This window comes from Dermacentor silvarum, chromosome 9 (genome assembly GCF_013339745.2).
Source record: "Dermacentor silvarum isolate Dsil-2018 chromosome 9, BIME_Dsil_1.4, whole genome shotgun sequence".
In the NCBI taxonomy this organism is placed as follows: Eukaryota; Metazoa; Arthropoda; class Arachnida; order Ixodida; family Ixodidae; genus Dermacentor; species Dermacentor silvarum.
In genome coordinates, this window is record NC_051162.1 from 107,265,558 (window position 1) to 107,293,356 (window position 27,799).

Consider the following 27,799-nt stretch of genomic DNA (forward strand, 5'->3'; position numbering starts at 1 on the left):
CAAACGAAACGTTCTAAATGGCGGGGGCCGAAGAAGCCGCCGCTTGCCGCGGCCAAAACACTTCCCGCTCAATTCCGCTCGCTGCATAAGAAACGACGCTAGCGCCGCGCGTACCCACCGCTCGCGTTCTCTTTCCTTTATGATCCCCCCTCACCCCCCCCCCCCCCCGCCCCTCTCCTCAACGCCGGGGCCGCGGTGTTACGTCATATTGGCGTCACCGGAAAACGTCACACGGCGCGGCGCACCATCGAGAAAGGTATCCCAGCGCTCCCTGCGGCGCCAGCCGGTGGCTAAGGGAGGGCGGCGCGGGGAGGACCCAGAGCCTGGACGGCGGCCGCTTGTTTTTCCTCTCCCGGCGCGCTATGTGAGCGTGTGCGCTGCGCTGCGCCGTGCCGGCAATTTCGCCTCTCTTCAGCTGTTTTGGGCGCTGCTGAATCGTTGCTACGCCGTTTTGTCGGGCGCCCGCAAAAGCGCGCGTGTTTCTCGGGTGCGCGCGTGTGTTTGTGTGTGTCGTGCCGTGTGATCGACGCCGCCAACGCAAAACCATCGCACAAGGAGAAAGGGCTGTGTGTTTGTGATTGTGCGCGACCTACTGCGTCCGGTCGCGTCGCCGTGAGGAGTGAAACACCGCGCGTGTGAAATAAATACGTGAGACAGTGACAGAACGTCGTTGGCGAGACAACGCTCGGGATCTGCACCCTCAACAAACCGTTCACGCCGCAGCACTCGATCCGAAATCGGAGATCGCGAGTGAAAGCGACACACGTCACGGGACGCCCCGCGCTTCCCGTCTGTCATCCTGTGTCTCAGCGCGACGGGCTAGTTTAGACGACGACGTGGAGGAGGCGTCGTTGGTAGGAGGGCAAAAAAAGTTTTCCGATCGCCGGGTCTTCCACATGCCGGCAGTTTCGGAACCCGTGTTCCTCGCGCTCCTCGCGGCGTCCGAGCCGCCTGGCGCTGGTGCGTGATCGAAAGTAAACCAGGCTCTGCTCCGAGGTCTCGACTTGACCGCCGGTCGGCATGGCGACAGCGTCTTCGGTGGCCGCTGCCGCCGATCACTCAACCGGCAGCGGCTACGTTTCCGTGTGGCTCCGGCCCCCCGAGCAACAGGCTGCTACCGGCCCCGCTGCGCGTGCTGCCCGGGCAGCCGGCGGCAAGTGGGCCCTGACCGCGACCCTGGGAACCGTGGCTCTCGCCTCGCTCCTTCCAGAAGTTGCACGTTGCCTGGTGTCCAGTTGCGTTCCTCTGTGGGCCATACTGTGCGCGCACTACTGGTTCTGCCTGTGCACCCGCGGGACCTTCAAGGCCTCGGACGGCTTCGTGGTCGCCCTGTCTGGGATCGTGGGCGACCTGTCGGCCGGAGGCGTGGCCGGACGTCTTCCGAGTCCCGCCGGACTCGTGGCTTCGACGGCGGTGTGGGCCGCGGTGTGTCTTTCGGCGTGCGCGGTGGCCGCGCCGCGGGCGTTGGGTGTCTTGCCGTCGCTGGCCGCGCTGCGGCTGGTGGCCCTGGTGACCCTCGTCGGTGGGTGGCCGTGTTGGGTGCGCGCTACCGTGGGTCACCTGTGCGGACTGTGCGGACTCCTGGCGGCTCGCTTCACCGAGGCGCAGCTCCGGGCGGGTCACGTGTCTTCGCTGGTGTCGCCCGACGGAAGGCTGCTGGCCGTGCGACGTCGTCGCACCGGTAGCTCGCCGGGACTTCACGGACTCGCCCCCAAGGGACGTCGCACGTCGCTGCCCGTGCTGGGACAGCGTCAGCAGTACTACGGGCCTGGGTACCAGGTGAGACCGCGGCGCATGGTGATGCAAACCGCCTCGCCGGGAACCCGGTGTTGCACCCGGGTCGTTCCGTGGTATAGGTAGTAGAGTTCTTCGAAGCGACGACGGACAGCAAGGCGTTGGATGTTGTCGCGAGCATCGATAGATGCTTCCGGTATAGATGAATACTGAGGAATGGGCGAATGACATTTTAGGGTATTCGTGCTTTTTATAGTCGATGCCGGCGCGCTCGGCGAGCGCCGGACGTTTGGCATCATTCGTGCTTTCTTTTTGGGCGGAACGGCAAGCGAAATCTGTGTGTTCAGTTCACAGCGATTTGAAGGCGATGCGGTGAAGCCCACGGGAAAATTGATTACAGTGCCCGATGTAGTTAATAGCTACGTAGAATGAACGACGACACGAGTCCGTTTATTCGGCTCCTTCGTTCCTTTATCCGATACCGTTGTTTTGACGCGGAAGTAATTACATTCACACCGGTGAGATCGAATGGTATGTCGTTCGCTCGGAGCGCGGGCGGTGACTGTCAAGATTGCTTCGGACCGTACAGAGATCGCTAGGGGGAATACGCGGCAGTGATAGGAGCTGACCTGGAATATCGTTAGGACTCGCGATGTTTTCGCCGCGACCTTAGTTAACTACAACAACAAACGAAAAAAAAAAAAGAAAACCAAAAACAAACACGGCGGTCCCGTCGACAAACGTACCGCACACATCTGGGCCACGATGGTCCTCGTGGAATAGCTGTTTCGTGACAAGCTGGCCGCCAGAAGCGCCACCACTCTTTCTCGTTCTTTCCGATTGAGCGAATGAGAAAGAAGCTGGAGCGAGTGCGTGCTCGGCTCAAACACGTATCGCTCGCGGCTATAGCATTTGGCGCACGTGTCTTTCTTTGCGCGATTCACGCGCTGCCCACGAAAATAATACATCGCAGCAGACCTCATATGCCGAATGGCTGACATTCCGGTCGCCGGCATTGGGCAGGCCTGCAGCGCCAAGAGCCGTTCATTAACGGTGGTCCCATTTGTTTCTGGGACTTCTTCGTTGCCTTATTGGCGAAGAAAAGATTCGGGCTCGGGTTTCGCGAGGGGTCCCAGATGGATTGCCGCCTAATGAAATAGACGACACGCCCCTCGGAAAAATGGATTTGTACTGTCTATATATTTCTTACAGACTTGTCTGCCTTCATATAGATGGCAGAGAAGTTTATATATTTTGTCTGTAAGGAATCTATGGGTTGTCTGTAATCAAAAGTCGTTAAGTGTTAATTTTTCTTAGTCGCTTCCTAGTTAATAGTCTGTTTTTGCATAAAAGTCTAAGTTTTTTTTTTCCGGCTGTCGTAGGCAGCAGTTAATTTGACTAGTTCTTTCAGTCGATTCTCTGTCTGTAGACAGTCTATTTACAGAAGTTGGTAGGTTATTTACTTCTGTTAGTCGATTTCCTGTCTATAGACAGGCTGTTGACAGCATTTGTAGGTTGTCTACTACTTTTAGTCAAGGAATGTCACGCTGCATTGTCGCGACAACTCTAAAGTTCTCGAATGCGTAGTGATGGTGATCGCAGTCTCACCTGCTTATACCGCGTACTACTAAGCGTGCTGAAAAAAAAAAAAATTCTGGTGCCGCCACTTATAATTTATGCTTCCAGAAAGCCGCATTTTACCGCATTCCGAAAATGTGCTCTGTGCGCCAACTGGTAAAATGGCGATTTTAAATGTTTTTTTTTGGTTTTGTTTTTTTAATGGACGCACCAACGCCGGGCGACGCGAGGCGCTCAATATACGTCAAAAAGTACGCCTGTGTGGTCACAGCTTTTCCGAGAGAGCGCAGGTATAACACTTTCACCATGAACACACATTCATTTTTCACTGTTCCGTACAAACGTTGTGTAAACAACCGAGAGCATCGAGCATACTGCATAATTTGACTTTTTTTGGTGACCCGCATGATTAAGTTCGGTGATCGATCTTCACCTGGTCGGACCATTTCCCGCCGGGCGCTTCGCTTCACGCATAAAGCGCCGATCGCGATCGTGTAAACGGTTGTTCATGAGGTTGTTCATCGAGTCCTGCACGCAACTTTGAGCGCGCGGGTAGTTGAAAAGCGATGCAAATGATCGCAAGGTTTGCGGGCATCGGTGTTGTTGCGAAAGAAGGAAGTTTGTCGGGCAGAACGTACGCGTCAAACACGAAGTGATAACTGGCGCGTGGAGTGGGGAAATAGTAAACGCAAGGTGTTTAGCATTGCTGTGATCGTGCGAGTTGGTCTGCAGTTCCAGCAGTGGATACTTCGTTGTTTTTCACGCCGTGAACGGTAACTGATGACACGTGCTGTGTGATACGTGCGCCTGGCGTTGCTGTTTACATCGACGGGTGGCGCATTTATAATATACTACTACTACTCCTACTACTACTTGTAGTATAGTAGTGGTAATTTATTATTATTATTATTATTATTATTATTATTATTATTATTATTATTATTATTATTATTATTATTATTATAAGAATGCTTATTCATATAAATAAAAAACGTAAAGAACATGACACCAGAGACAACCGATAGAAGCTGCGGGAATCGATAGATGGACGAAGGCGGTACACATTCGCGTAAACAGTTGTTGTGCTGGTCTGTGTACGAAACAAATTATAGTCGCTCAGTGAAAGAAATCAAACGAAGTTCGGGACGAAATCAAACTGCAATAAACACAGACTAGAAAGAAAGCTCCTTGCCAATTTGATCTTTTGTTAGTCTTTTTTAATGCAGTTAGCATTCTTAAAATACTTCACGCATTTTCCGGTGTCTGCCTGCCTATCTATCTATGTCTCTTATCGTTTTCCCGCCAACTTGGGTCAAGGGGTAGGTCTATGGTCTAATGCGTAGAGCAACTAGGGGCCGAGGGAACCGTATTTGAAACCAGCCCTCGGAACAACCTGCGCCACTTGGTGCGGGACGCTCGCTTTAATGAACCTCATTGACGACAACTTGGGTGACTGGGCAGGTGCAGCTCTTCATAACCACCTCTCTTTATTTTTTTACTTCTCCTATGCTGGACTGAATTCAACCTGCGTCGTATACATTCAGACAACTTCGACTGAGTATACATTTACACGCGCTCCACGGCGCGGACTTTGCGGCGGAGCCGCTAGGTAGCGTAGAGTGTCCAGAGAGTGGTGCGAGAGAAGTCCTGCTGCATACGCGCGTCACGCGTGACGCGTCTCCGCGGTGGCAGCACCGTACGTCGCTGTACGTCGCTGTACTTTGCTTCATTACTAACTGCTTTAACGTCTGCATTCGTAGTGAGATGGGCTCTGCCTAACTTTTCTTTTCTACTTGGAACAAAGCACCAAATGTTCGTAGGCGAAAGCGAGGTCCCGTCAAACAGACAGAACCGAATTAACGCTCACGCCGAGTTGAAAAAAAAAAAAAAAAAGAAGCTAAGAAACTGGAAGTAACCGCATGGCTCTGTGAAATTGACTTGTTCATTAAGAACATTTAGCCTTCAAAGCAATTTACTACTTCGGGAACTGTTTGTTATGAAGTGTTAGTAAGATGTTCGAACTCTGTTTGCTCGATCTTTTTGTTATTCGGTAGATCCGCGTGGATCAGTTTCGCGCGCACTTGAGGCATTGACGGAGGCGAATTGCCTTGGCAATAGCTGATAATATGGCGTAACGAGGCTTCATTGTGAGAAACACGGGCTCAGGCGGAGCAATTGCGAGCGACAGGTTAAAGTGGCACATAAAGATAGATATTAAGTAGAGCTTGAGAGAGAGCCAGAGAAAGCAAGGAGAGAAAAGGTAGAGAGGTCACCCAGACGAGCGTAATCTTTCCCCAGACGGTAAACTTTCGCCTGCGTGCTTGTCACGTGACATTTAATTTAAGCAGTGGAGTGCATTACGTTGACAAATACTTTATGCCGTCACGTGACTCAGAATGTATAAATTAGTCTCGACGCTGCTCATCATACGTGCCGCTAGACCTGGGAGGCGTTTGATGAAAGTACCACGGGCGTAGTCACCATGGTTAACTACTGTGCGCATACTGTACAAGTATTGTTTCCGTTTATAATGTTCTGGAAGCAGTAAGAAGGCAGACATTAGATGGTCACTGAGGCTGAGCATTGACACGCATCAAATTGTAGACGACAATAACAGGTTATAAAGTAAGAAGCTCGAAGCCAGAATGGAAAGGTTTATAGAAAAATCCATATGCTATACCCGTATCATGGTGCTCATATCACGGTATCTTAACCGGTTGCGTGCCCAGACAGCAGCGCCAGATTTGCCACTGTTGTATTGAGTATGAAACTCTACTACTCTGAACAATATCATCTGCGGGCTAGTATCAGCCGATGTAGACGACAAACCGTTCTAGGATGCATAGATCTCACGACCTTGGCCGTAGACCTGTACTTTGCACAAGGTGCCGTTGCGCTTGTTTAAGGCAACTGGGCTATAGACCAGTGCTTGTGACTACATACGGGAGTGCACATTCATCTGTGCGTGCGCACACATTGACTGTGCTTATCTTTCTTTCACCATTTCCCCTTCTTCGCCTCATGTGGGGTAGCTAACCGGGCGCGACCATGGCTAACCTCCTTGTCTTTTCTTTGTTATCTCTCTCTCTCTCTCTCTACGTCTTTATGGCGAACGACCTGTCTGCACCAGCACAACGTGGCCATCTGTCGCGCGGAACGAATCTGCGCTTGTGCGCCAAGTGGCGTACTGCAATATTAACGGGCTTAACTCGACCAGAGGGCGCCCGCTAGGCTGCGCGGCGAGGAATCGATATCTTTGCGCGCGTTATGGTCAACACCGGCGCTCGCCAACCCTTTTTATCACCACGACGTGAAGCTGCTCAAATACACGTTGAGATAAGAGCAATAAGAACGCACTCGCCGGCTACTGTTTTGCGTCGTTTGCGCGACCGGTCCACCTGCCACGGCAGCTCACTCACAGAGTTGCCTTCTAATATTACTAGACAGGACTCTGGCGATCCGGTCGCTCGGGTTACCACGAGAATGATGGTTAGTTAGTATAGTTAGTACAGGGATTACTCCGATCTTTGCCGGTTGTGTCTTCGTGTTTTTCTTAGTGGCGTTATTTTCTACGGTTTAGCGGTATTTATTGGTCTAAATTTCGAAGAAATCCTTTTTTTTAATCCAAACGCAGAAGCCAGTGAGATACTCCGCACGCGCTTAATCACTGCGAATTGTTGCACTTATAACGCTATGTTTTGTCGAAAGTGATCAGTTTGTGAAGTCACAAAGCCGGTGGAGGCCAGAATGACGAAGTTTAGGCGCATATTCTTATGGCTGAATCAACATGCCTGCAGCTTCCGTAGACCACTATAACGCCAGAGTTAACCTCGAGGGATTTCTGCAAGAAATGCTATATGGGCTTAGTGGCCAGGGCGTTCCGCTGCTGACAGCGAGATCTCTGGTTAGGTTAGATCAGGTCACATTGCCAATGTTCACGAATGACGATGCCGACAATATCCTTAAAGCACTTCCATGCAGTTTCGCATGTGTCTGAGAGTACGCGTGCGATGCCATATACGGGATCCATATTTCACGTAACCTCTGCCGAGTCGGTTTTTGAAAAGTACAGAAGTCAGTGTGCAGTATAGGCACCTTGCACCGGTTAGAGGGCGCTGCGATGCTGTCATTTACACCGAAAGAGCAGTGCCTTGCTAATTTAGGCCCGGTAAGTTTGCCTAAGGACACAGAACTTACCGCAACAAATATTTCCAACAGGATGAGGCATGTGTGTGCTGCAGCAAAAATCCGGAGACAACTTAGCACACCATAATTTACCTGAATGCGAAGGGATCCACTCAGCGGGACCTGTAGGGGACTTCCATCGTTCAGAAGCGCCGGTGTTTAAAGCAGATGGAAGCATTAACTGGGCCAGCAGTCGAGATAAGCTAGAGACGGTTGAGAGCATTGGTGGGGAAAAAAAAGCAGGCATGGAAATTGATAGGACCGCATCCGTTACATGCGTAGGTAACCATACAAGGTAGATATGGGGGAACTTAAGGAATAGAGAAACCATGAAGGGGACAGACACAAAAGCAGGACTGATAAATGTCTACAGATTACTTGATTAGCTAGGTGACTATTTTTCGCGGCCCCGTTTCAAAGGAAGTGCCGATAAATCGTTATCGTCATCATAATTAGCACCCCAGCGTCGCCGACGCCAGCCAGGATTGCGAAGCAAACGAGGTGATAGTAAAGATGGGCAGGGACCCACGCTTCGTTGTCAATCAAAGTGTTACGCGCCATGCTTAGCCGAGCTGAAGCACTGCAATGTTTGCGCTTCCAATCTCGGTCGCAAGTCATGCGGCGCATGCGCACTGGGATGTCTTTCGGACCTCGGACGCTCTTGGATCGTGATAAGCGGTCAAAGATGCCGCGGCGGGTGTTTATATCGCGTCGCTCCCATTTTGCTTGCACCTGCCGCCAGGCTGTGTGTTCTGGCGCTGCTGTCAGCTGTGGAATACTTCAGCGCATAGTGCGTATTCACGTGACAGTCACGTAGGCTATTTTCGTTGTCCTATTTACAGCTTCCGTTGATCCATTGGATATAAGCGGCTCAAGATAAAGATGTGCTTTTCACCGTGCTGCCAGTACTACAATATGGCGGCCTCGATGACGTCATCGAATATCCCTTAGTCTAAGTTTCGGGAGGTTATAGAATGTCTGAAGTGGGAAGTTTAGGGTTAAATAGGAACGCAATGGAATCTTTGAATTACTTTTCTAAGGACAAGCTTTTACACCTTACGACGCCATCGGGTCAGCCATCACCTTCGTGCCATGAGTGTTCCATTACGCTTTGTGCAACGTTTGCAGAGAGAATAGGTTTAGCAGGGTGGATGGCCGGATCGCACTCAAGTGAGCTCAGCGCATAGCTGTGTGGCGCACAGACGCACAGACAGCATGTCTGTGCGTACGTCTGTCGCATGCCTGTTGCTGTCTGCCTGACAGCTGAAAGCAAGGGAAGAGCGTGCTGCTTTTGAAACGCATGTGGCTCGGGCGTCTTACTTTTTTGTTTCAATTTCGGTCAAGGCAATTGGCAACACGCAGTTCGCTTTCTATATACTTAGTTACGAAATAATAAGGACAGCTGGCCTATATATATTTAATCTGTATTTCCGTCGTATCAGAATTCTGTCGCCGTCTTTGTGTGCTAGCTCTGTGTGTTCTCTTTTAGACCTCGTGCGTCTGTGCTGTACAAAGCCACACAAAATAACGCTGATGAATTCCCAAGATCAACTAGCTGTGTTGTAACTGATTTTGACTGAGCGAATGTATGTGCGGGCGTCTTTCTGTTAACCTTTTCTTTCACTCCGTCTTCCCATCTTTCAATCTGTTTCCTCTTTACCAGTGTAGTGTAGCCAATCGGGTTTAGCTTGGTTAACCAACCCGCGTTTTCATTATCGCGATTAGCAGTTGTCTCTTTCATTTGCTCCTTTACGTGGACTCACGTGACTGTGGCGTTCTGCTGTTGAATACAAGGTCACAAGTTCGACTCCTGGCTTCGAAGGCCGCGTGGTGATCAGAGTGGTATGCAAGAATGCTCTTGCCTAAAGATTTTAGTGCATGTTGAAATAGTTCCAGGTGACGAAAGCTAATCCGGAGCCTCTCACTATACGCTCTCCCTCGAAGCCCAGTGCCCAGGTCTTGGACGCAATCAATCAATCAATCAATCAATCAATCAATCAATCATCAATCAATCAATCAATCAGTATAATGAATCAGTCAATAAAATACTATGTTGTGGAACCTGTGAGACTTTAAAGTACCTATGGCGGCATGAATTCTAGACGAAAATGTGTTATCAAGATTGTGTATTGGTTCCTTTAACGACGAATCGAAATAAGCGATAGTGTAAGGGCAAAACTTTTTTGATGCCACCTTTTAAAGCACACACACACACACACACACACACGCATAAAAACAAAAGGCACAAAGCGACGCATTTGTCGTTTGAAGAATATAACATTATCCTTTGAAGAATAACGCCCTTACACCTGTAAAGGGCGTAAAGGTGTTAGTTGCATGTAGACTGATTTGTGCACTTAAGGGCGTACAATGTTTACAATGTGCGATGCGCCGACGTCACGGCACTCATAATTATAGCAATCATCGTCGTCGTTCGCCAAGTTAAGTCCACTACATTACAAGGCCCTTGGACAGGTAGCTACGTTTACTTATGCATTGCGTGAAGCGATTCCGGCTCATATAGGCATATTTTCTCATTAAATTTCACCGCCTAGGCGACTTTGCTTGCAACGTGATGTTCAGTTACAAGAAAAAAAAGTACCTTGCTGTACTCATGCATGTTGTTTAAGGATTAACTGCAGTTACATTTTTCGTGTAATATTGCGCGACCGGGCCAGGTGTATCTGGGTTTCAGCGTTATCAAGGTTAGCGTGACCATTTAGGGAAATAAAGCACTACTCGAATGGATCACCAGTCGTCACTTTTGTACAAGCATGACACGACCAAATAATGTTTTTCTTTTAGAAAATACTAGTAAATATGTTTCGACCTATATATGGTAATTGTTGCTATGCTGACTCACTCCGATGTCCTGTTTCGCGTGCTCGTACGTGATTCGGTGGTCGCGGTCTGATAAATGTCGCCTTGACAGCGAGTGTTCGCGGTCATCGAGTGACATCTGCTCGTGCTCTCCTGGTGCGCATAGCACCATTCTTGTTAATTTTATTAGTGTGAAAATGTTCACTGCTATTTACATGGCCCATAAAACTACGTTTGCGTCCGTATAGTCCGCTTCTTCGTTCTATGTTGTCACGTGCCGTTTTTACAACTGTGGAATAGCAACACGCCCAACGCATGGTCGTTTAAAAACTATGAACCTCACTTCGCTTAGCTACCTAATACTTTGCTATCGCTATCAATGGTTCGCACTTGAGGCGAGACTGCGGCTTTTCTCAAAACTAACATTATCGTTGCTAGCTGCTCGTTAATAAGAGCATAGCAACATAAGGGCCTATAATTTACGAAACTGAGCTCGGTAAAACGTAGTCATTGCTTCCGCTCGATTCTTTTCTATACTCTTATCAGCCGCCGTTCACGACTGGCTGATCCCGCTGATAACGCCGGCGGAGCACAACTCTGTCCACTAACAAAGCGCGGAACAAAATGGCATTGAAACGCCATGGTAACGATCCTGCCTCGTGGTGTATAGGGTGTGTTCAAATTCTGGCCAGCATCGGAAACAGTCTACGTCGACAGCTAATGAGACATAAGGATTGTGTTGGACAATAAAAATTAGTAAAAATAAAAATAGCTAAGGAGACAGCCGAGACAGCTTCGAGGCCAAGTAATGGAACGCGTTTCGAACCGTCTAGAAGACGTATGTAAGACGCTTCTGCGACATGACACCGCCATGCGGAGACAAAAAAAAAAAAAAAAGGTTGATAAAAGCAAGCATTATTTCGGAATTTAAATCTTTGCGCCTGCGAATCTATAAAAATCCACGACATGACTTACATTAAGCAAATAGGAAAGCGTGTCTACGTTTTCTTGTGCCCAGACGACCTTCCCGTCGAGTGTCCAAGCGTCCTGCTCAGCCGCCATATTGTTTGGACAGGAAAAAGTAGCCTGCATTGTTTTTGACTTCGATGCTGTCTTCGCGAAGCTGTCTATACACATTGACGTCTTCGTGAGAAAGGGAACGAGACTTAAGACGACCGCTATCCGCTTAGCCTTCTACTTTGCCGTCTGTATTTGAACACAGCCATAGAATCGTTACATCTTCCAGGCCCCGCTCTTGTATTCCTTCACTTATCCGCACTTCTGGCTTTGTCTCTTATCGCGAGCTTATCCTTTTATAACCATCGCTCGTTCGTGTACACGTTCGAGAGCCTGCAAAAGATCGTGACCGGTTGCGTAGTTTACCCGCGTCGTACTCTCCACGTGCTGTCAGATGAAGAAAGGTCATGAGCTGAACGGTGCTGCGCGTGCCGCGCGTGGTTAAGGTCACGTGACTCTCAGCGGCGAATCGACACCGTCCGTGCGTGCTCCGTGTGACGTCACTCTGCCGATCACGCGGTCGCGTCGAAACCAGACCTGATCGCCACAGGTGACGTCAGCATTAATCGTTTGCAACGTTCTCGCGTGACACGCGGTAGTCGGCGTATAGTTACTGGGTCAACAGGCAGCCTTCGAAGGTCGAAAGAGAACAACACCAGAGAGGTGACGTCAAGACGACCACTCATGAATGTGCGAGAGTGTACTCCGTATATAGAGATCCTTATTTCTGCGTGTTCGAACGTTTGCGCCTTACTTTACGTCAAGTCTGTTTAGATATATATTTTTTGTATCTCGCGTCGCAAAATGTGAAACGTGTGTGCGCCAAGACATTATTTTATCCGTTGTTCGAAGCGTCGATAATGTCGCTGCTCGATCTTCAGGTCTGGAATGTCTTGGAACCTGTTAAAAACCTGCTTTTCTGCTGTTAATGGTCCAGCTATAGCTGTTCCTCGCACTGGAGCACTGACGAGGGGGGGGGGGGGGGGGGTGTTCGGGGTCCCCGTGAGGCCGAGTTAAGCCTATAGTTCGCGCTGACGACGTGCGAGTGACAACTTGTAACATACACATTATTATTTTGGTGCTCTATCCACGCTATTACCGACATTCCTGAGTTCTCCCACTCCATCCGTCATAAGTGACCTCCTCAGACACTGACACCACTCACTGCTGCCACGACCGTTTAGGTAAGAGCTTCAACGGATGGCCTCATGCACTACTCTGCAGACCTGCTCCTTGGCCCTATCACGCTCTTTCAAGACTTTGAGTAAAACGCTGAAGAAATAAACATCGTCATCATCATTGGTGTCATTATTATTATAATTAGTCATTTTATTTGCTGTTTGATTCCTCTGCCTAAAGCAAGAAAATTGCATATTATGCAAAGTGCTTGCTCCCCCCCCCCCCCTCCACATAGATTCACCCTCCTCCCCTCCCCTGGCAAAGATCCTGGGTGCGCCATTAGTTCCGCGGATCGGATGACTTGCAGGCACACGTGTTTAGCGCTTAATTAGTCTTGAGAATTATGAGCCGTGTGACTTTTGCAGGTGTTTGAGAGCCGCACTCGGGGAGACACCCAGCAGCGATAGCGCGACTTTGTGTGTTTATGTATTCACACAAACTTCACGTCTCTGATAAATCTGCAGAGAGCGACACGCCTTACTAGGTAAGAGATAGAAGCAGCAGTAGCAAATCATGACCGGCAGCTTACGGTTATTCTTGAAAGGAAAAGTGCAGAATCATTGCGTTCTACCGGCACTAACAAATGGGGGCAGAAGCTTGGAGGCTTGCAATGAAGGTTGAGAGATGATGCTAACGAACGCTGACCGAGCGACGGGGGAAAAATGATAGGCGTAATGTTAAGGGATTGGAAGACAGCTGTGTGTGGATTAGACGGCAAACGGTGGTACCCGTTATTCTGGTTGTCACGAAGAGGGAGAAATGTAGTTGAGCCAATCATCCAATGCGTAGTGCAGATGACCGATGGGCTATTAGAATTACACAATGACTGCCAAGGGAAGGCAATCGTAGTCGAGGACGGCAAAGAACTGACCAGCGCGATGAAATTATGAAATTTGCACGCATGTGGGATGACGCAAGACAGCGGTAATTGGTATACCGATGGTAAATGCCTTCGTCCTGCTGTAGACGTAAAAATACCATGTTGATGATGATGGATGGATGGATGGATGAGTAGCTGTTGTGGAGGGCGTCCCGCAGTCCAGGATCCCGCCGGACACGCTTCTCGTCGCTTGAGTGGTGGGGGCGGCCAGCTACTATTGAGCTTACATTGGTGTCGTGTGTGAGATAGATAGATATATAGGTAGAGGGATAAACGAGGAAAAAGAAGTAAAAAAGGAGGAGACACGGCAGGAACGTTAATGAAGGTCGTTGCTGGTTGGCTGCCCTACTGTTGGAAAGATGAAATGGGAATGACAGATAAAAAAAAAGAAGCAAAGGCAGAAAAAATAACAAAGAGGCAGGCAGTGTGAACACACCCGCAGAGGAATTCTCGCCGACCGTCGCAGGCAGTACTGTAGTCTAGTCGCCGCATAAAAGCGCATTAGGTCATTTGTGGTCATGTCATAGAGTTCCTCACTATAAAACCTAGAGGGCAATGTGGCGCCACCGTCTATGCGAGTTTCTTAAAGGGCTGCCGTGCCCTCATGGGAAGGACGGGATATGTGTCTGCGAGGCTTGTGTTGGCTGGTGTTGTACGAGGCTTCGTCTAAAACGTGGATATGGCTACACAAATAATGCGTTCTTAAAATAAAATCTAGATAAAAGGCTTTCATTCACCGATATTACATCTCTCAATAAAGTTTACTCACCTACAATGCGGCATCAAGCGAAGAAAAGCAAGAACAGACGACAAGTTGTTCCAAAGCGAGCGAGAATCTTGTCGTCTGCCCTCCAACTTTAGCGGCCAGCCGATACTTTTTACGTTTCATAGAATTGTGCATCCAATAGTATGTCCTCGAAATTAAACAAAACATGTTTTTGTGTAATAATAAAGCTAAAGCAGTTTTTTACGTGCTGTTTTAGCAGGAAATGAATGATTGTGACAGACGGAACGGTGATAGCCAGGCGCGTCTTCAAGGCGTTCGGGCTCTCCAAGAACGATGCCAATCCGAATCCACAATATACTGACATTCCCTTGCATACCACGGCGCAGCAGCGCCACATTTCCCTCTAGGTTTTATAGTGTGAAACTCTATGGGTCATGTGCATGCAAGAGTGCTTCGGCCGAAGTCCTTGAACATTTTTTTTTCTCCGAGAGCGGGTTGTAATCCTAGTGGCTCGAACTAGCTCGCCCAGCACATATTGAGCGTCCAAAAATATGCAAAATTGATCAAGTGAAATTCTGGGGTGTTACGTGCCAAACGCACGATCTGGTTATCAGGCACGTCGGTGGGGACTCCGGATTAATTTTGATCACCCGGAATATTCTGTAACGTGCTCCAAAACCTAAGCACACAAGCGTCTTTTTGCACAGCGGCCCCCATTTCTACTTATCGGCAGTGGCACATAAAAGGCACAGAATGAACAGAAGCCAACCAAAGCAGTCGCAGGCTTGTGGATATTGAAGAATGAGCGTATTTAGGGGGGGGGGGGGGGTGCAGGGGAATTATGGAGGAGACCGTTGGGATGAGCTCGATGTTCCAAGAACGCTGTCGGGCATGTACGTATAACTTCAACGCTTCCACTGCCGAGTCACGAAAAATCTCGCGAAAGTGATCGCTCGAAAACACCGATCCATGGAGTTGTGCTTGTCCGCTGCTATAAACTCACGTTGGAACGTGATATGCGCGCGCGGTATAGGTCAGTGAATGCGTGCGCACGTGTGACTTTGCGTGCGCGTACGCGAAGTCCGCTCGGTGCTGCAAAAATGGTACAGGCGATTTTCGTCTCTTCATCTTCGTCAGCGCGCTGCTGCATACTGAAACGCGGCATCACATAACCGATCCGAGCGTCGAAGCGCTTTCGTTTTTCTTTTCATTTTTGCTCTTGTACGCGTCGGGAGCTCCCTTCTGTCGGCCACATAGGTTCCGAGACGCACTGACGCCCGCTGCAAGACGAGAGCTGGCCGAGAGAGCTGTCAAGACGCTCGATTGTTCTCAAATCTCTCCCCTGACATCGCAGCTGTCCGCCGCGCACAGCGAAGCTGCACCGGTATACGCAAGTCCACTTGTTTGTAGCCGCGGGTCAGAGTAGCTTCGCGAATCCGCGCTTGGCTTGTTGTGAGGCATCGCGCTGGCTGCTCGAAGTCGTTCGCCGACGCGGACTTGAATGTCAGCGTGACTCTTTTTCAGATTTGGGTGGTGATTTCGCGGCTTCCTAATACGTTGGCATTGTTGTGCGGCACTGCTCTGCGCTGAGCATGCTAATACGGGCATGACTCAGGCGGACGCATCGAAGCGCTTCAAGAACATTTCGTATACAAGCTTATAACATCTGTCGCTATGAACGCTATGAAAGAACAAATGAAGAAAAAAAAAAAGGGGGGGGGGGGCGGCGTTTGCAGGTGCATCGAAGCATGTAGCAACCGTCATGAGGTGTCACACAATCCGGATGACCCCAAGAGTGGCCCCGTGCGCAGATGTCGATGGGGGCTGCGTCACAGAATGCCCTACTACGACAACGGAATGATGTCCACTGCGTGCAAGTGCATGCTTGGTCAGTCGATTCACTGATGAGGTTTAACGTCAGATGCGTACAAACGGGATGTCTTGGCTTACAAGTTACGTGACATTCCTTTGGCGTTTGCGTTACTTTGCCAGAAGTCCTACATTCACAAGTTATTGATATTGTTGAACGCAACGTGTAGAGCACGTCACAATGTTTGTTTGTGCGTACTTGACAGTGTTGCGATGTGTATTTTGAGTCCGTGGTCGCAGTTTTATAGTAAGGTTGCTTGATAATTTTTATATGTTCTTATTTTTTGGCAGTTTCTATAACATATTTTGTGATGGTAACAAAAATAAATGTCTCAAGATCAACCAGCCTATGAATTCTATGACCGTTCAGTAGATATTACCTTTATGTTTTAAATATATAGTGTATTTTAAATTATGTTTTCAAGAAAATTCATCAACAGTAAGTCGGCAGTGGCTTTGCTGTAATTGCAGCAGGCCACATCAAAAATGATGCATTGAATGACATGGACAACTATTTCTCCTTCTTGGGAAATATTTTCTCCTAAATTATACTGGTGTATTTAGGAAGCGTTGGTTAGCCTCTCTCACAACGCAAACAAAATAGGAATCTATAAAAATCCCTTCACAAATGCAAACAAGGGTGCCCCGTGTTTGCGAGTATTTTTTAGCTTAAACTATAAAGAAAATCGCAGTACTTGCATTTCTCAATCCAGCCAGTTCAGGCGGATCATCTGAAAAGATAAACATTACTGGCGCGATGAATCGCAATGCTCAGCTAGTTAACTGAATAAATTTACTGATTGCTTTTTTTTAATAGTTCACTTTAGGGCAAACGTTGATTTAGTGAAATTGAAACCGATCCGTAGTTCTATTATGTTTGCTTAGGATAAATCCTAGGACCAATGCCACTTCTTTAATAAATTAGCCGTTCTTAAAATATGCTCGTAATACACAGGCATTCCAGTTAAAACATTTCCAAAAGCTTTCAATTAGCAGTTCGGGATGATCTTGAACGCCAACGCAGTTTTAGGAGATATGGAGACGGAATATATCTAGGAAGTGGCGTTAGGTTTAGGATTTCTGTTAAGCCGACGTTACTTCATTTTTTCCCATTACTACGTGTGGCGTAAATTGAATAATTCAAAAATTATATTTATGAATGTTTTTAATTAGCTACGCGAACCTTGCGATCTTTCATGTCACATGTTGTTTAAAGAAACGTACCTATCAAACTAAAAGAAAAAAAGAAAATAACGAGGAAAACGACAAAAGTCAAGAAGGTGTAGTGTGCAAAGAGTGGGTAGGGAGAACAAATTTTAATGAGAGGAAAATTGGAGAAGTTGGCCGCCGGAGCGTGTCTCGGCCTTGCTACTCCTAAAACAGGTAGATTAGTTTCCCTAATGAGTACATATCCCAGCAGCGAAGCACTAAAATCTTCGCATACACATAGTTTCGCGAGCACACAACAACATAAACACTGAAGACGGACGTATAAGCACACATGTAAGCAACGACCGGTCTGCAGTGGCAACATTTCTCCACTGTATGATTGCACAAAACGGCACTGACACAACGTCATTAGCGTACATCAAAACCAATAAAGTCGGCGTTCTGCTTCTCACTCGAGTGTGTAAATCAAACAGCGCGCAGTGTGCGCTAAAAGAAGACAGGGACAGTGAGTGAGGTGCACATAAACAGGCATACGGTAGTGCAAGTATAGTAACTTAACTTTATTGCATTTCACGTCCTCGCATAATTACATCGTCGGTGTGGCATAAATATGTTTCCTAAACGCGGAGTAAACATTGTTAGCTTGACGTAGCTTTGGGATGCTGTGCTGATGCTGCACACGTGAAATACATTAAGGTTCAGTTGCTAGTGGCGCTTCCGTGTGTGTTCTTATATGTGCATTATTCATTGGTCCTGTCCACTAGCGTGTTTCCGCGCTCGAATAAGTATGCGTAGTTTACATTTTATTACTGCTTTAACCAGAGTAGGCTTGTATACACATAGGAGAAGAAACTACTGAGAACGCTTTTAGCGAAGTACTGCTTTGGTGTTGGTTGATATGGTTTGTGTCCGAGTGTCTTTTTTTTTGTGTGTCTTAACCAGCGCTACTTACGTCGGTACACCCGAGCTCTTTTTTTTTTTTTCGTACATCGCTGACTCGAGCCGTAAATGGAACTGGTTTATTGCATTAACCGTTTTATTGCTTTAGGTTAGGCTCGGTGCTTGGACCGGTTGCGCCGTCAAGCTCAGTGATTTTATAGCCTGACGGAAGTGAACGGTCCGAAACTTCCTGGTAACAAAATGGGATGAGAAACGATTTAACAGAAGCAAAGGCCCGCGTCGATGAGTCCGTGAAGGGATTCTTAAAAAAAAACCAAGAGCATTGCGGCACAAGGAATGAGCAATTCAGCTTTCACTTTCCGATCGTAGTGGTTTTTCGGCAATTCCTCCATAGGCGTTTTTTTTTTTATTTCTCCCTGCAGGATTGTTTAACGTTGTCGGTGAGATTGCAGTTTTATTGCAGTGTTTCTAAAGAAGAACGACTTTATAAGCCTGTCTGTACAAATTGGCATTTTAGAGCTTCGATCGCCATATTAATTGTACGGTCGCCCGAGGCGCTAAACCTCCGCCTCCGCCATTGTCGTGCGCTACCGCTCGACGACCCAGGCGCCCGTAGTGTATATAGAGAGCCTACATGTAGGCTCCCTATAGGGTTACAGTCTCTCCAGAGATGGTGAGTGCGGTTTGACGCAACAGCGACGAAGCGAAGTCGACGCGCCGTCAACGCTACTCGCAATCGCTTCTCCCGCTGAGCTGCTGCTGCCTTCCGCTGCAGGTATATGGGCGCTGTATCGCCCGTGAATATAAGCACACATAGCGTTCTTGCTGAGCCCGCTGTGAGTATGCGCTGCTCTGACTGGAGCGACGGGTAGTAATGCCAAGCTAACGTTATCTAATCATTGGGTGCCGAGTAACGCCGACTTTTTTCCGTCGGTCTCACTTTCGTGCACTCTCGACGCCTGCAACGCCACTGGAGACGCTCCTCGTAAAGCCTGCGTTGTGAGACGCCTGGTAGCTTCCAGGGCGCTGTTCCGTTTACCCAGCGGCAGTTGTCGTGCGTTCCGCGTCAGTCGTGCCGCACAGTTAGAACCAGCGGTGTTAGAACACCGTCCGAGGACTTTACGCGCAACGGTTTCGCTATTTGCGCGAAAGTGCCAACTTTGATAACTCACTGGCGATGGGCTGACAAGGAAATTTATTTACCCGTAGGCATGCGTACAACTGTTGTATGAACGTATGCAATGCAATATAACGTACCACACATGCAATACATCGTACTTCATATAAACAGAACAGATGAGCAAACAAAACAGTAAATTGCGTCTGCTTGACATTAACTTTGCCACACATCACAAACACTACGACAGTGTACATGCAAAATCGCGGCATGGATCAATCCATCGGTACTGTTTCTCGAACCCGTACCCTTACGCGTTTAAGCTTGCTACATCTTTCAGAACCGCCATTGTTGTTCCAGGTAACAATGTGGGTTTTGTTAAAATATATCTAGGGGGCATGTGAGAAACTGTAAATATTTGGTCCAGTCACAGGTACTGTTTTCCTCTGAGTGTGTCTTTTAGTGCCAATAGTCTTCTTCATTGCGATGCATGGAATGCCATCGTCGTCCGGTGGGGTCTTTTTACTGTACTTTCCCAAACATGCATATACCATCGGCAACGTGGACTGCGTCTGTTAATCGTGCGACGTGCAGTAATCTTTATCGTAGCATAGTGAGCCTCTGCGATTATCCGTCTCTGACAGTCCCGGACTGTGCGAAAGACTGCATACGCAACGATCATTGGCTGAAAGCACCGTCTCGGGCAGTCCGGGACTATCAGGAACGGATAATCGAAGAGGCCCAGCGATTCTACTTTGCACGATACGAGACCTGTAGGCTAGTTATTTTGCCCCACTTGAACTGTTAGCTCACAGATCGTTTGGACTGAATGCATTCCTCCCACGGATTAAACAACAACAACAACAACAACAACAACAACAACAACAACAACAACAACAACAACAACAACAACAACAACAACAACAACAACAACAACAACAACAACAACAACAACAACAACAACAACAACAACAACAACAACAACAACAACAACAACAACAAAGACGACGACGACGACGACGACAAGGTAACGAGCTATGATTTCTGCAATAAATTTCTGTATCTTTGGTCTCTGCCCCTTTTCTCTGCAGCAGCACTGCTTAACGGTGTTCGGATGTGAGGATATCTAGCTAAGACAGTTATAGTACGATCAGCACCCATTTCCTTATCTGCGTTTCTTCATTATACTTAGAAATAAACGAGCACTTAACTACTACTACTCATTGGAAAGTTTGGGTTGGTATAAACAAGTTGAAGTATTATTGAGATTGAGGTCGAGACACCTGGGGTGCTACTTCTTGTCCTAAAGCGAAAAAAGAAACTGATGGGCATGCCACCGCACCGTTTTTTGTGGCGGTTAAGTGCTAACATGTGGGAAAACAGGCTACCTGATATCCGGTTGCCACAATGGCGCAGTTAATAAGCTAACCAAAGTTTCCAGATCTCTACCTTTACCGAAATGCAAACAAAAAGAAAACAAATGGGAAAGAAAGCATGCCATATATGTCGCTGACAAAAAAAATGATGTTAGGGCTAGACAAATTTTAGGGTAATAAAGCAACTTACAGTTTTTCTCCAATAGGCTACGTAACAGCCTAATCAAAAGCTGACTTTCGGTAGCGTGATCCCGCTGCGACGATTTTGTCGGCCAGTGCATTCCTGCGTTCCTTTTTCCGAATGATTAATTTAGGCAGAAGCCGTCGCTTTTTTTTTTTTTTCGAGTTCAGCGCAAAACAGAGCAAAATAACAGGTCGTGAGCAAGGAACAGACAACAGCGTCCTTTTTTCCCCATCCTGTTATTTTGCGCAGCTTTCGCTCAAGTCATGAACCAAGCCCAAATGCCTACGCTTCTGCAGTATGCTCCGACTCTCGCAAGATCTCGTCCGTTTGTCAGCAATCCTGACGAAACGAAATAGACCCCGGCCGAGGTTAAAGATTATATAAAACTAGATGTTTCAAGCACCGCAATTGTGCCTGATTCACAATGAAGGACAGACAATAATAATAAGCCCGGGATTGTATACGGCTGAGCACGATATGCATTGAGCTAGGGTAGGTTGTATTAAAATTTTCGTTATTTCCATATTTCGTGCACCTGTATGGATATGAAGCGACTCAAGACTGAAATCCTTGCATGTATCGCCAGCTCTGCACCTTAACGCCCCTGTGTCAGAGACCAATACGTCAAGATACGTCAAGCCGGTTAAACCGTGCCTTGTTTGAGTGGTGTTGCGGTTTCTTTTCTTTTTTTTCGGCTTTGTGGCAAGGTGATGTTATAGCGGCGTTGAGTTTATTATTCACTACTGTGACGTTCTTTGATTATTGGGCCTACGGAAATGCGTGAGAGTAGCTGGTGCTGGTTCTTGACCGGTATATCATAAATATGTTTGCCCCAGGATGCTACTTCTTTTTCCCATAGGTAAAAGAAACACGACGTAAGACCACATAAACGCACCAAATACTCAGCTCAGTATGTTGCATTAGAGGAAGCAACACAGCATAACATGTCAGAAACACTACACATATACTTCGAAACCTCAAAATTTTGAAGTCAGGAAATTTGATACATAATAATGCTTGAAGACGAAATTGTAATAGAAAATGCTATGATATTGTCTGTTTGCGTAGAATCTGGGGCACATATCGCCGGCAAAAAAAGTCACAGTTTAGGCGCGAAAAAAAAAAAGAATGAAACACTTTTAGCGCAAAACACCGTTAAAGCAATAAAAAGGGGAAAAAAAAAGCCAACATGTTTAAAGAGAAGGAAATAATTCGTTTGCAAAAAAATGAGAGAGAGGAAGAGAGAGAAATAGAAAGACTGATAACACTGAGAGAGAGAGATGTTATTGTTCGCGTGAAATTGCAGCGCACGACCTGTGCCGACGAGTGCCGCAGCGTACTGAGGCGGAAAAGTTGTTAGCAGTGAATCGTTGGAAAAAAAAAACTCAAGATACACATTGGAGGCCAAACCAAGTCGTTTCAATAGTGTAAACAACAAATATCAATAACTGGCACATGAGTAGCATATTCCATAAAAGAAAGGGATATACGTTTCAATATAGCTTATAAAACAAAAAAGGTAGTGTATAAGAAGTAAATAGGAAGAAAAACTCAGAAGGGCGCCAGCAGTGCGAGTACAATTATCAAGTTAAGGATGCTCGAGTGATTATTAACGAAGCAAGGCTTATGGAAACAGAATAGAAAATTGTTCATTGATACTTTCAAGCTTTTTAAATTATGCAGTCTATATCTGACAGCCAAAGGTAACCTATTCACTGACAACACATTATCGACTAAAGGCGACCTTTTCCCTTATAGTTATTATCGACTGTACATAAGAAAACAAGAATTTTTATGCAAAGTACTGGGTGTTTTTAATTAACTTTTCAAGCGTAAAGTACAGAAATCATGTCTAGGTAATATTTTTTCACCTGAAAGGTAACTGCGATTGCGATCATTCGGAAAAGTAGACTTGAGGTCTCTTTCTAATATATTAAAATTTTTCATTAAATTTTTATTTTCTCTGTCAACATTCCCTCAAATACAGTATAACTTGCCATATCAATCAAAGGCTATTCCATGGCCCGATGTGCGCACAAAACAGGCGCAAGCCTTGTCGCTGTCACAACAACAATGCTGTTAAGCACTGCTTTTGAATTCACACAGAACAATCGTTTAGAAAAAAGAAAAGAAGGGGGGGGGGGCATTGGGGGGGGGGGATGGGAAGAGATTTGCACAATTTTCTTCCCAAGTCATGTTGATTGACATAATTTCAACACAAAAGCATGAGGTGGGCCTTTGTCCTTTCAGGAGCTAAGTGTGTACATGTACAGGCGAGGTGCTGTCAGTGTGACTGCTAAGCGTGATCCAACGCCTTCTGCGTCTTTCGTAACGCGACATTCCGGGCAGTGACGTAGTCGCTTCGCCGCTCTTCGTCGTTTCCGGTTTCTTCGACCCCTTGGATCAACACTGATCGAATGATCTTTCGTGAAGCGGCCGTAACGTCGACGTCATCTTAAAGCGTTCTCGAAGCGCCGTGTCTCGTTTCACGGCTGACTGCCGTGTCAAGTTGCGCGCCATTGATTTACCATTGCGAAATGACTCAGGAGTGACCGTCACGTAGAAAGACGACAGAAACAGCTACAAAAGACGTATTGTGACGCAGTGAATACGCGGAAACATGTGTAAGCACGATACGGTAGTGCTATCTGCATCAACTGCACTTGATGGCTGTCAGTAGCGAAATTTAAGGCCTCGTAAAAAAAACTATTTTCAGGTAGTGTAGAAATACAGCAACCCCTCGTACAAAATGCTAAAAGGAGATGCAGCAAGACGCTGTTCTGGTAAGATGTTCTGATCGCCTATTATACACGAATAGAGGCTTACTTAAGCGAACTTATTCAGCAGTTACATAATCGCGTATTTTCATGAATGAGCGGGCTGTTTTTATACACCTTTACAATTGCAGCTTTGCCTGGAACTTGTTACACCACAATGAGAACCTGCAGTGTCCACGCCTGTCAGAAGTCAGCGGCCGTTCACTATACATCTGATCTGCTACTTCTGATTTTGTAATCGCTCGAGAGAAATCGATCTGCACGTTTTTATACAGGCTGGACATCTGCCGATGAAAGTATCTCTGTTGTACTTTACCGTACAAGTACGCCAACGCTAACCCACAGCCGCTCGAACCACCGCCACGCGTCAAGCCGGTTGTTCAACCTTTTCCGTCTCAAGCGGAGCTTCTGCACAACAAGCGCTTTCAATTTATCTGCAGTAAGCCTCGCTATATCGTTCTGGGACGATCTTCCCGACTACATCGCCTGCATTATGAGACGTTAAACGTTTCGTTACCGTTTTGGTAAGCACATTTCTTGAGTCGTCTTGTGTTATCATTTCAAAGCCTTACGGTTGGTTTCATGCGGGCCTTATTTGCTAATGCATTTCGCGCACAAAAAAAAAAAAAAAAGGCGAACCTCACCACTGCCGGTCTTGCGGGCCATGTCTCACCGCAGCCAGTTCCTTATACAAGCGCGAGCCATGCCAATTTCTCCTACTCTTCTCTCGTGTAAGCTTGTGCTTTGAGACGCCGTGTTAGACTGCACGGACTTCTTCGGGATCGTCCCAGGTCATATCGGAACAGGTTGTAGCGTTTATTCGCCCGAATACAGGAAAGCAGTCGTCATGCCATCACCACACACGTGTTCTCGTCGCACGCCCGACTTCCCGCCTTGCACGAACAGGTTGCACCATTCGGTATCGCTTTCCAGTACCTGAAACGATGCTTCATATAGAGCTACCTGCAAAAAATGGTTCGCGTAACGTCAACTCCCACAATGCGCGGAATCTGCATAAATTAAATTTTTTTGTATTTTTGTTCTGCAGACCACAAGGTAGCGCTGAGTTGTAGGTTGTTGCTTTCCGCCAAGGAGATATACAGGCTGTGAAAGCGGCGCTTTCAAGCAGAGAAAGTCTGGCTGCTTGTTAAGCCAAATGTCACGCCCTGACGGGATCGAAGACCGATCGGGTCATGTAGCAATGAACCTTAGTTCATTTGTCTGTACAGTCGCGTCGTTGCTCGGAGACGGGTGGTTGAACGACAGGTTTAGGAAACATTTAGGAAAGTTCTGTCAGAAGCAAAGAGGCGATGCGCGTGAGGATGGTCAGGAGATATTTGCGCGAATACGCTTAAAAGGAGTGACCACGCGGAAGACGATGGCTCATGGGCAGTACACTCTATAAGTCGCTTTTGCAGTATCTCCATGAAATGGGCATCCATGCATCCATGTAATTTTATTGCGACATTGTGCCGCCTGACAACCCGAGCGAATAAAAAAAAAAGGGGGCTGACAACGACTTGCTGTTTTTGTTTTGTGAATTCGTTAACATCAAAGTAAAATGAGACATTTGCGTGTACTAATAAAAGTTCTTATCCCTTCTTCATCAAGCAACGAAGCGATTGCGAATGGAATCGCTTTCCAGGAGGTAGCGCTGAAAATACGAATTACGCCACTTCCATAATTGCGCTCCAAGACGGCGCGACGAAAAACTGTGTGTTTCTCGTTGATGTGATTTTGGGAGTAGCTATTGCGTTTCTTTTTTGACTTTTGAGGCCTGTTATTTCTGTGAAATTATCTGACCTTGAGCCACAGTTTCCTCTTTACGCCTGTGTATTGATAACGCGTGCATATATATATATATATATATATATATATATATATATATATATATATATATATATATATATATATAATTAAAAAAATAGAAGCACGTAGGAAAAACATAACATTACTGACGTTTCGGCCGGGGTCCGGCCTTCATCAAGAGTGACGGACCCCGGCCGAAACGTCAGTAAAGTCTTGTTATGTTTTTCCTACGTGCTTCTATTTTTTTAACTACTTCTGTGCCGGCTCCGGTTACTCTTTACTTCCCTGATATATATATATATATATATATATATATATAAAATGTAGTGGGGAAGAGGGTCAAGAACTATCGAGAGAGGACGACGTGGTCCGGCAGCCCGGAGAGCGCAAGACAGCGACCAACGCTCTTGGGCCAAGGCTGCTGTTACGTAGCCCCTGCTTGTAAATAAACCCCCTTACAATATATATATATATATATATATATATATATATATATATATATAAGCCACAAATAATATTGTATCCTTGTCCTCTCCCACCTCCCTCCCCATCGTATTGCCTTCAAAGGAGACCAAACTAAAACAACAAAGGTCAGGTTATAACGTAGTTTTTCTTTTTTTTCCCGCAGTCATCGCCCATGCATTCTTCCGCAAAATTTGGCTATGCATTTTTCCTCACCCCTGGTGCAGGGTAGCAAACCGGACGCTCTTCTTGTTGACCTCCCTGCCTTTCCTCTCCTTGCTCGCTCTCTCTCTTGGCTATGCATAGCTCGCTCTGAGACTAGTGTAAGGGTCTATATGCTGTTTTTTTTTATACCTCGAGGAGCGAGTCCCTTCGATTGCGCCAGTTAGTTTACTGGGATCGAAACTGGCAGCCTGGGCTCGGCCATGTTGTTACGCAATCGCAATATCACCGTATTGCGGTAGTGTATCACATATCGCTCAAAACGAGAACTATTTGTATTTTTTTGTCAGAGCCATACTTGAACACACTACGAACGTGTAGCATTGCGCGTAAAAAACATGGACGAAAGAAGGAACGCGGTTGCACGCGCGGAGCGCTCGAGGGAAAATCGATCTGCACGGCTACATATAGGCTGGACATCTCTCTCTGTGTGTAACCGTGTTCCTTCTTTTGTCCGTGTTCTATTCGCTCAATGCTACGCGTTCAAAATGAAAAACCAACGAGCCCAAGTTGAAATCGTATTGAATACACTGTGATCATGCGTGGAACCTGCACAACAAAAGCGACGTCACAGAGAGCAATAGAACGAGAGCTTCAACGTCCTCAAAGTCAATGCTCTTCGCCTTTAATAAGCTCAGAACAGCTGACTTATCGTCTCCATATCAATGCGCCGGCACAATATTCCGATCTTGGAATTGTGCGGGAAGATAATTGAGATGGTTTTTTTTTTTGTATGCCTGTTTTGCGAGGAATATTATATTTCTGAATGTTCACGGCCTCACACCACTAGAAAAACTTAGGCAGGCCTTTGAACTGTAACTGCACTAAGAATGGAGCTTTCTTGTCTCAGTCTGGCTCAGACTGGAACGTTCTAGCTGAGATGCGTTTGATGTACATGGTTTGTTCCGTGAATTATGGGGTCTTTATCCTGTTATCGTGGCTGGGGATGTAGGTAGGTGCTTGCATGTACTTCTGTGCGATCCCCCGCGTGTGATCCCCATGTCTGTGTGATACCCATATCTCTGAATAAATGATGACGAATCTTTGCAGACGATCTCGGGTATCACGACCTCAAATTTTTTATCGACTAACGTCTTTAGTGTTTTTACAACCAATTCATTCGAAAGCATATTGTACACAATGAGCTAAAGGAAATAGTTTTTTTTAGCGACATCTGTCTGCAGACAGTATGCAGTCTTTACACTGAGAAAAGGGCAAGTCTGAAAAAAAAAAGAAAAAAAAAAGGCCACGCTAGTACACAAAAATTGATACACAGTGTCTAAATTCATTTCAAGAATGATTTCCGTGTATAGACGCTCGTGTGTAGACCACATAGTACAGACATACAGACTTTCGTGTAGGCGTGGAGCTAGCTATAATACTTGCTTATCTTCTTTTCCAGAGGCGTTGCGCTAAAACATTGGTAAGCGTGCCATGCAACGATTGTTTGCTGAAAATGTCCAAACATGGCGATGGGCGCTTTAACACTATTCTCTCTTTATATGAGCATTCACACACTGACAGGCTGTGAAACTGAGAGTGCAGAGCCGGCGACTAAGCCGCTATCGTATATCAACATTCTTGTAGCCTAATATAAAAATCACAATCGCAATGACAATGTGCGAACAACGGACAAAGTTTTAAAGAGAGAGAGAGAAAAAAAAAACGTTGATTATTTTTGTCTATCATGCGTTTCGATGAAAACATCGAGTACAAAACGTGCGTTCTCACTGATACTATATAGCGAGGGAGAAAGGTTTAAACCTTTCGCGTGTGTTTCCGCATAGCTATGG

At 46.7% G+C, this 27,799-nt stretch overlaps 1 protein-coding gene across 3 annotated transcripts in view; it reads left to right on the top strand.

The window, feature by feature from the left end:
• Positions 1-235: 235 nt before the first annotated feature.
• Positions 236-27,799, top strand: part of LOC119464078 (cGMP-inhibited 3',5'-cyclic phosphodiesterase A) — a 376,751-nt gene continuing 349,187 nt past the window's right edge. For 2 of the 3 annotated variants that reach the window (XM_049656481.1, XM_049656482.1), the window contains exon 1: positions 236-1,779. In XM_049656481.1, coding sequence (XP_049512438.1) covers positions 1,021-1,779 — 759 coding nt within the window. In that variant the 5' untranslated portion in view covers positions 236-1,020. The remainder of the gene's footprint in view (positions 1,780-27,799) is intronic. The other variant, XM_037724903.2, reaches the window with a different exon arrangement.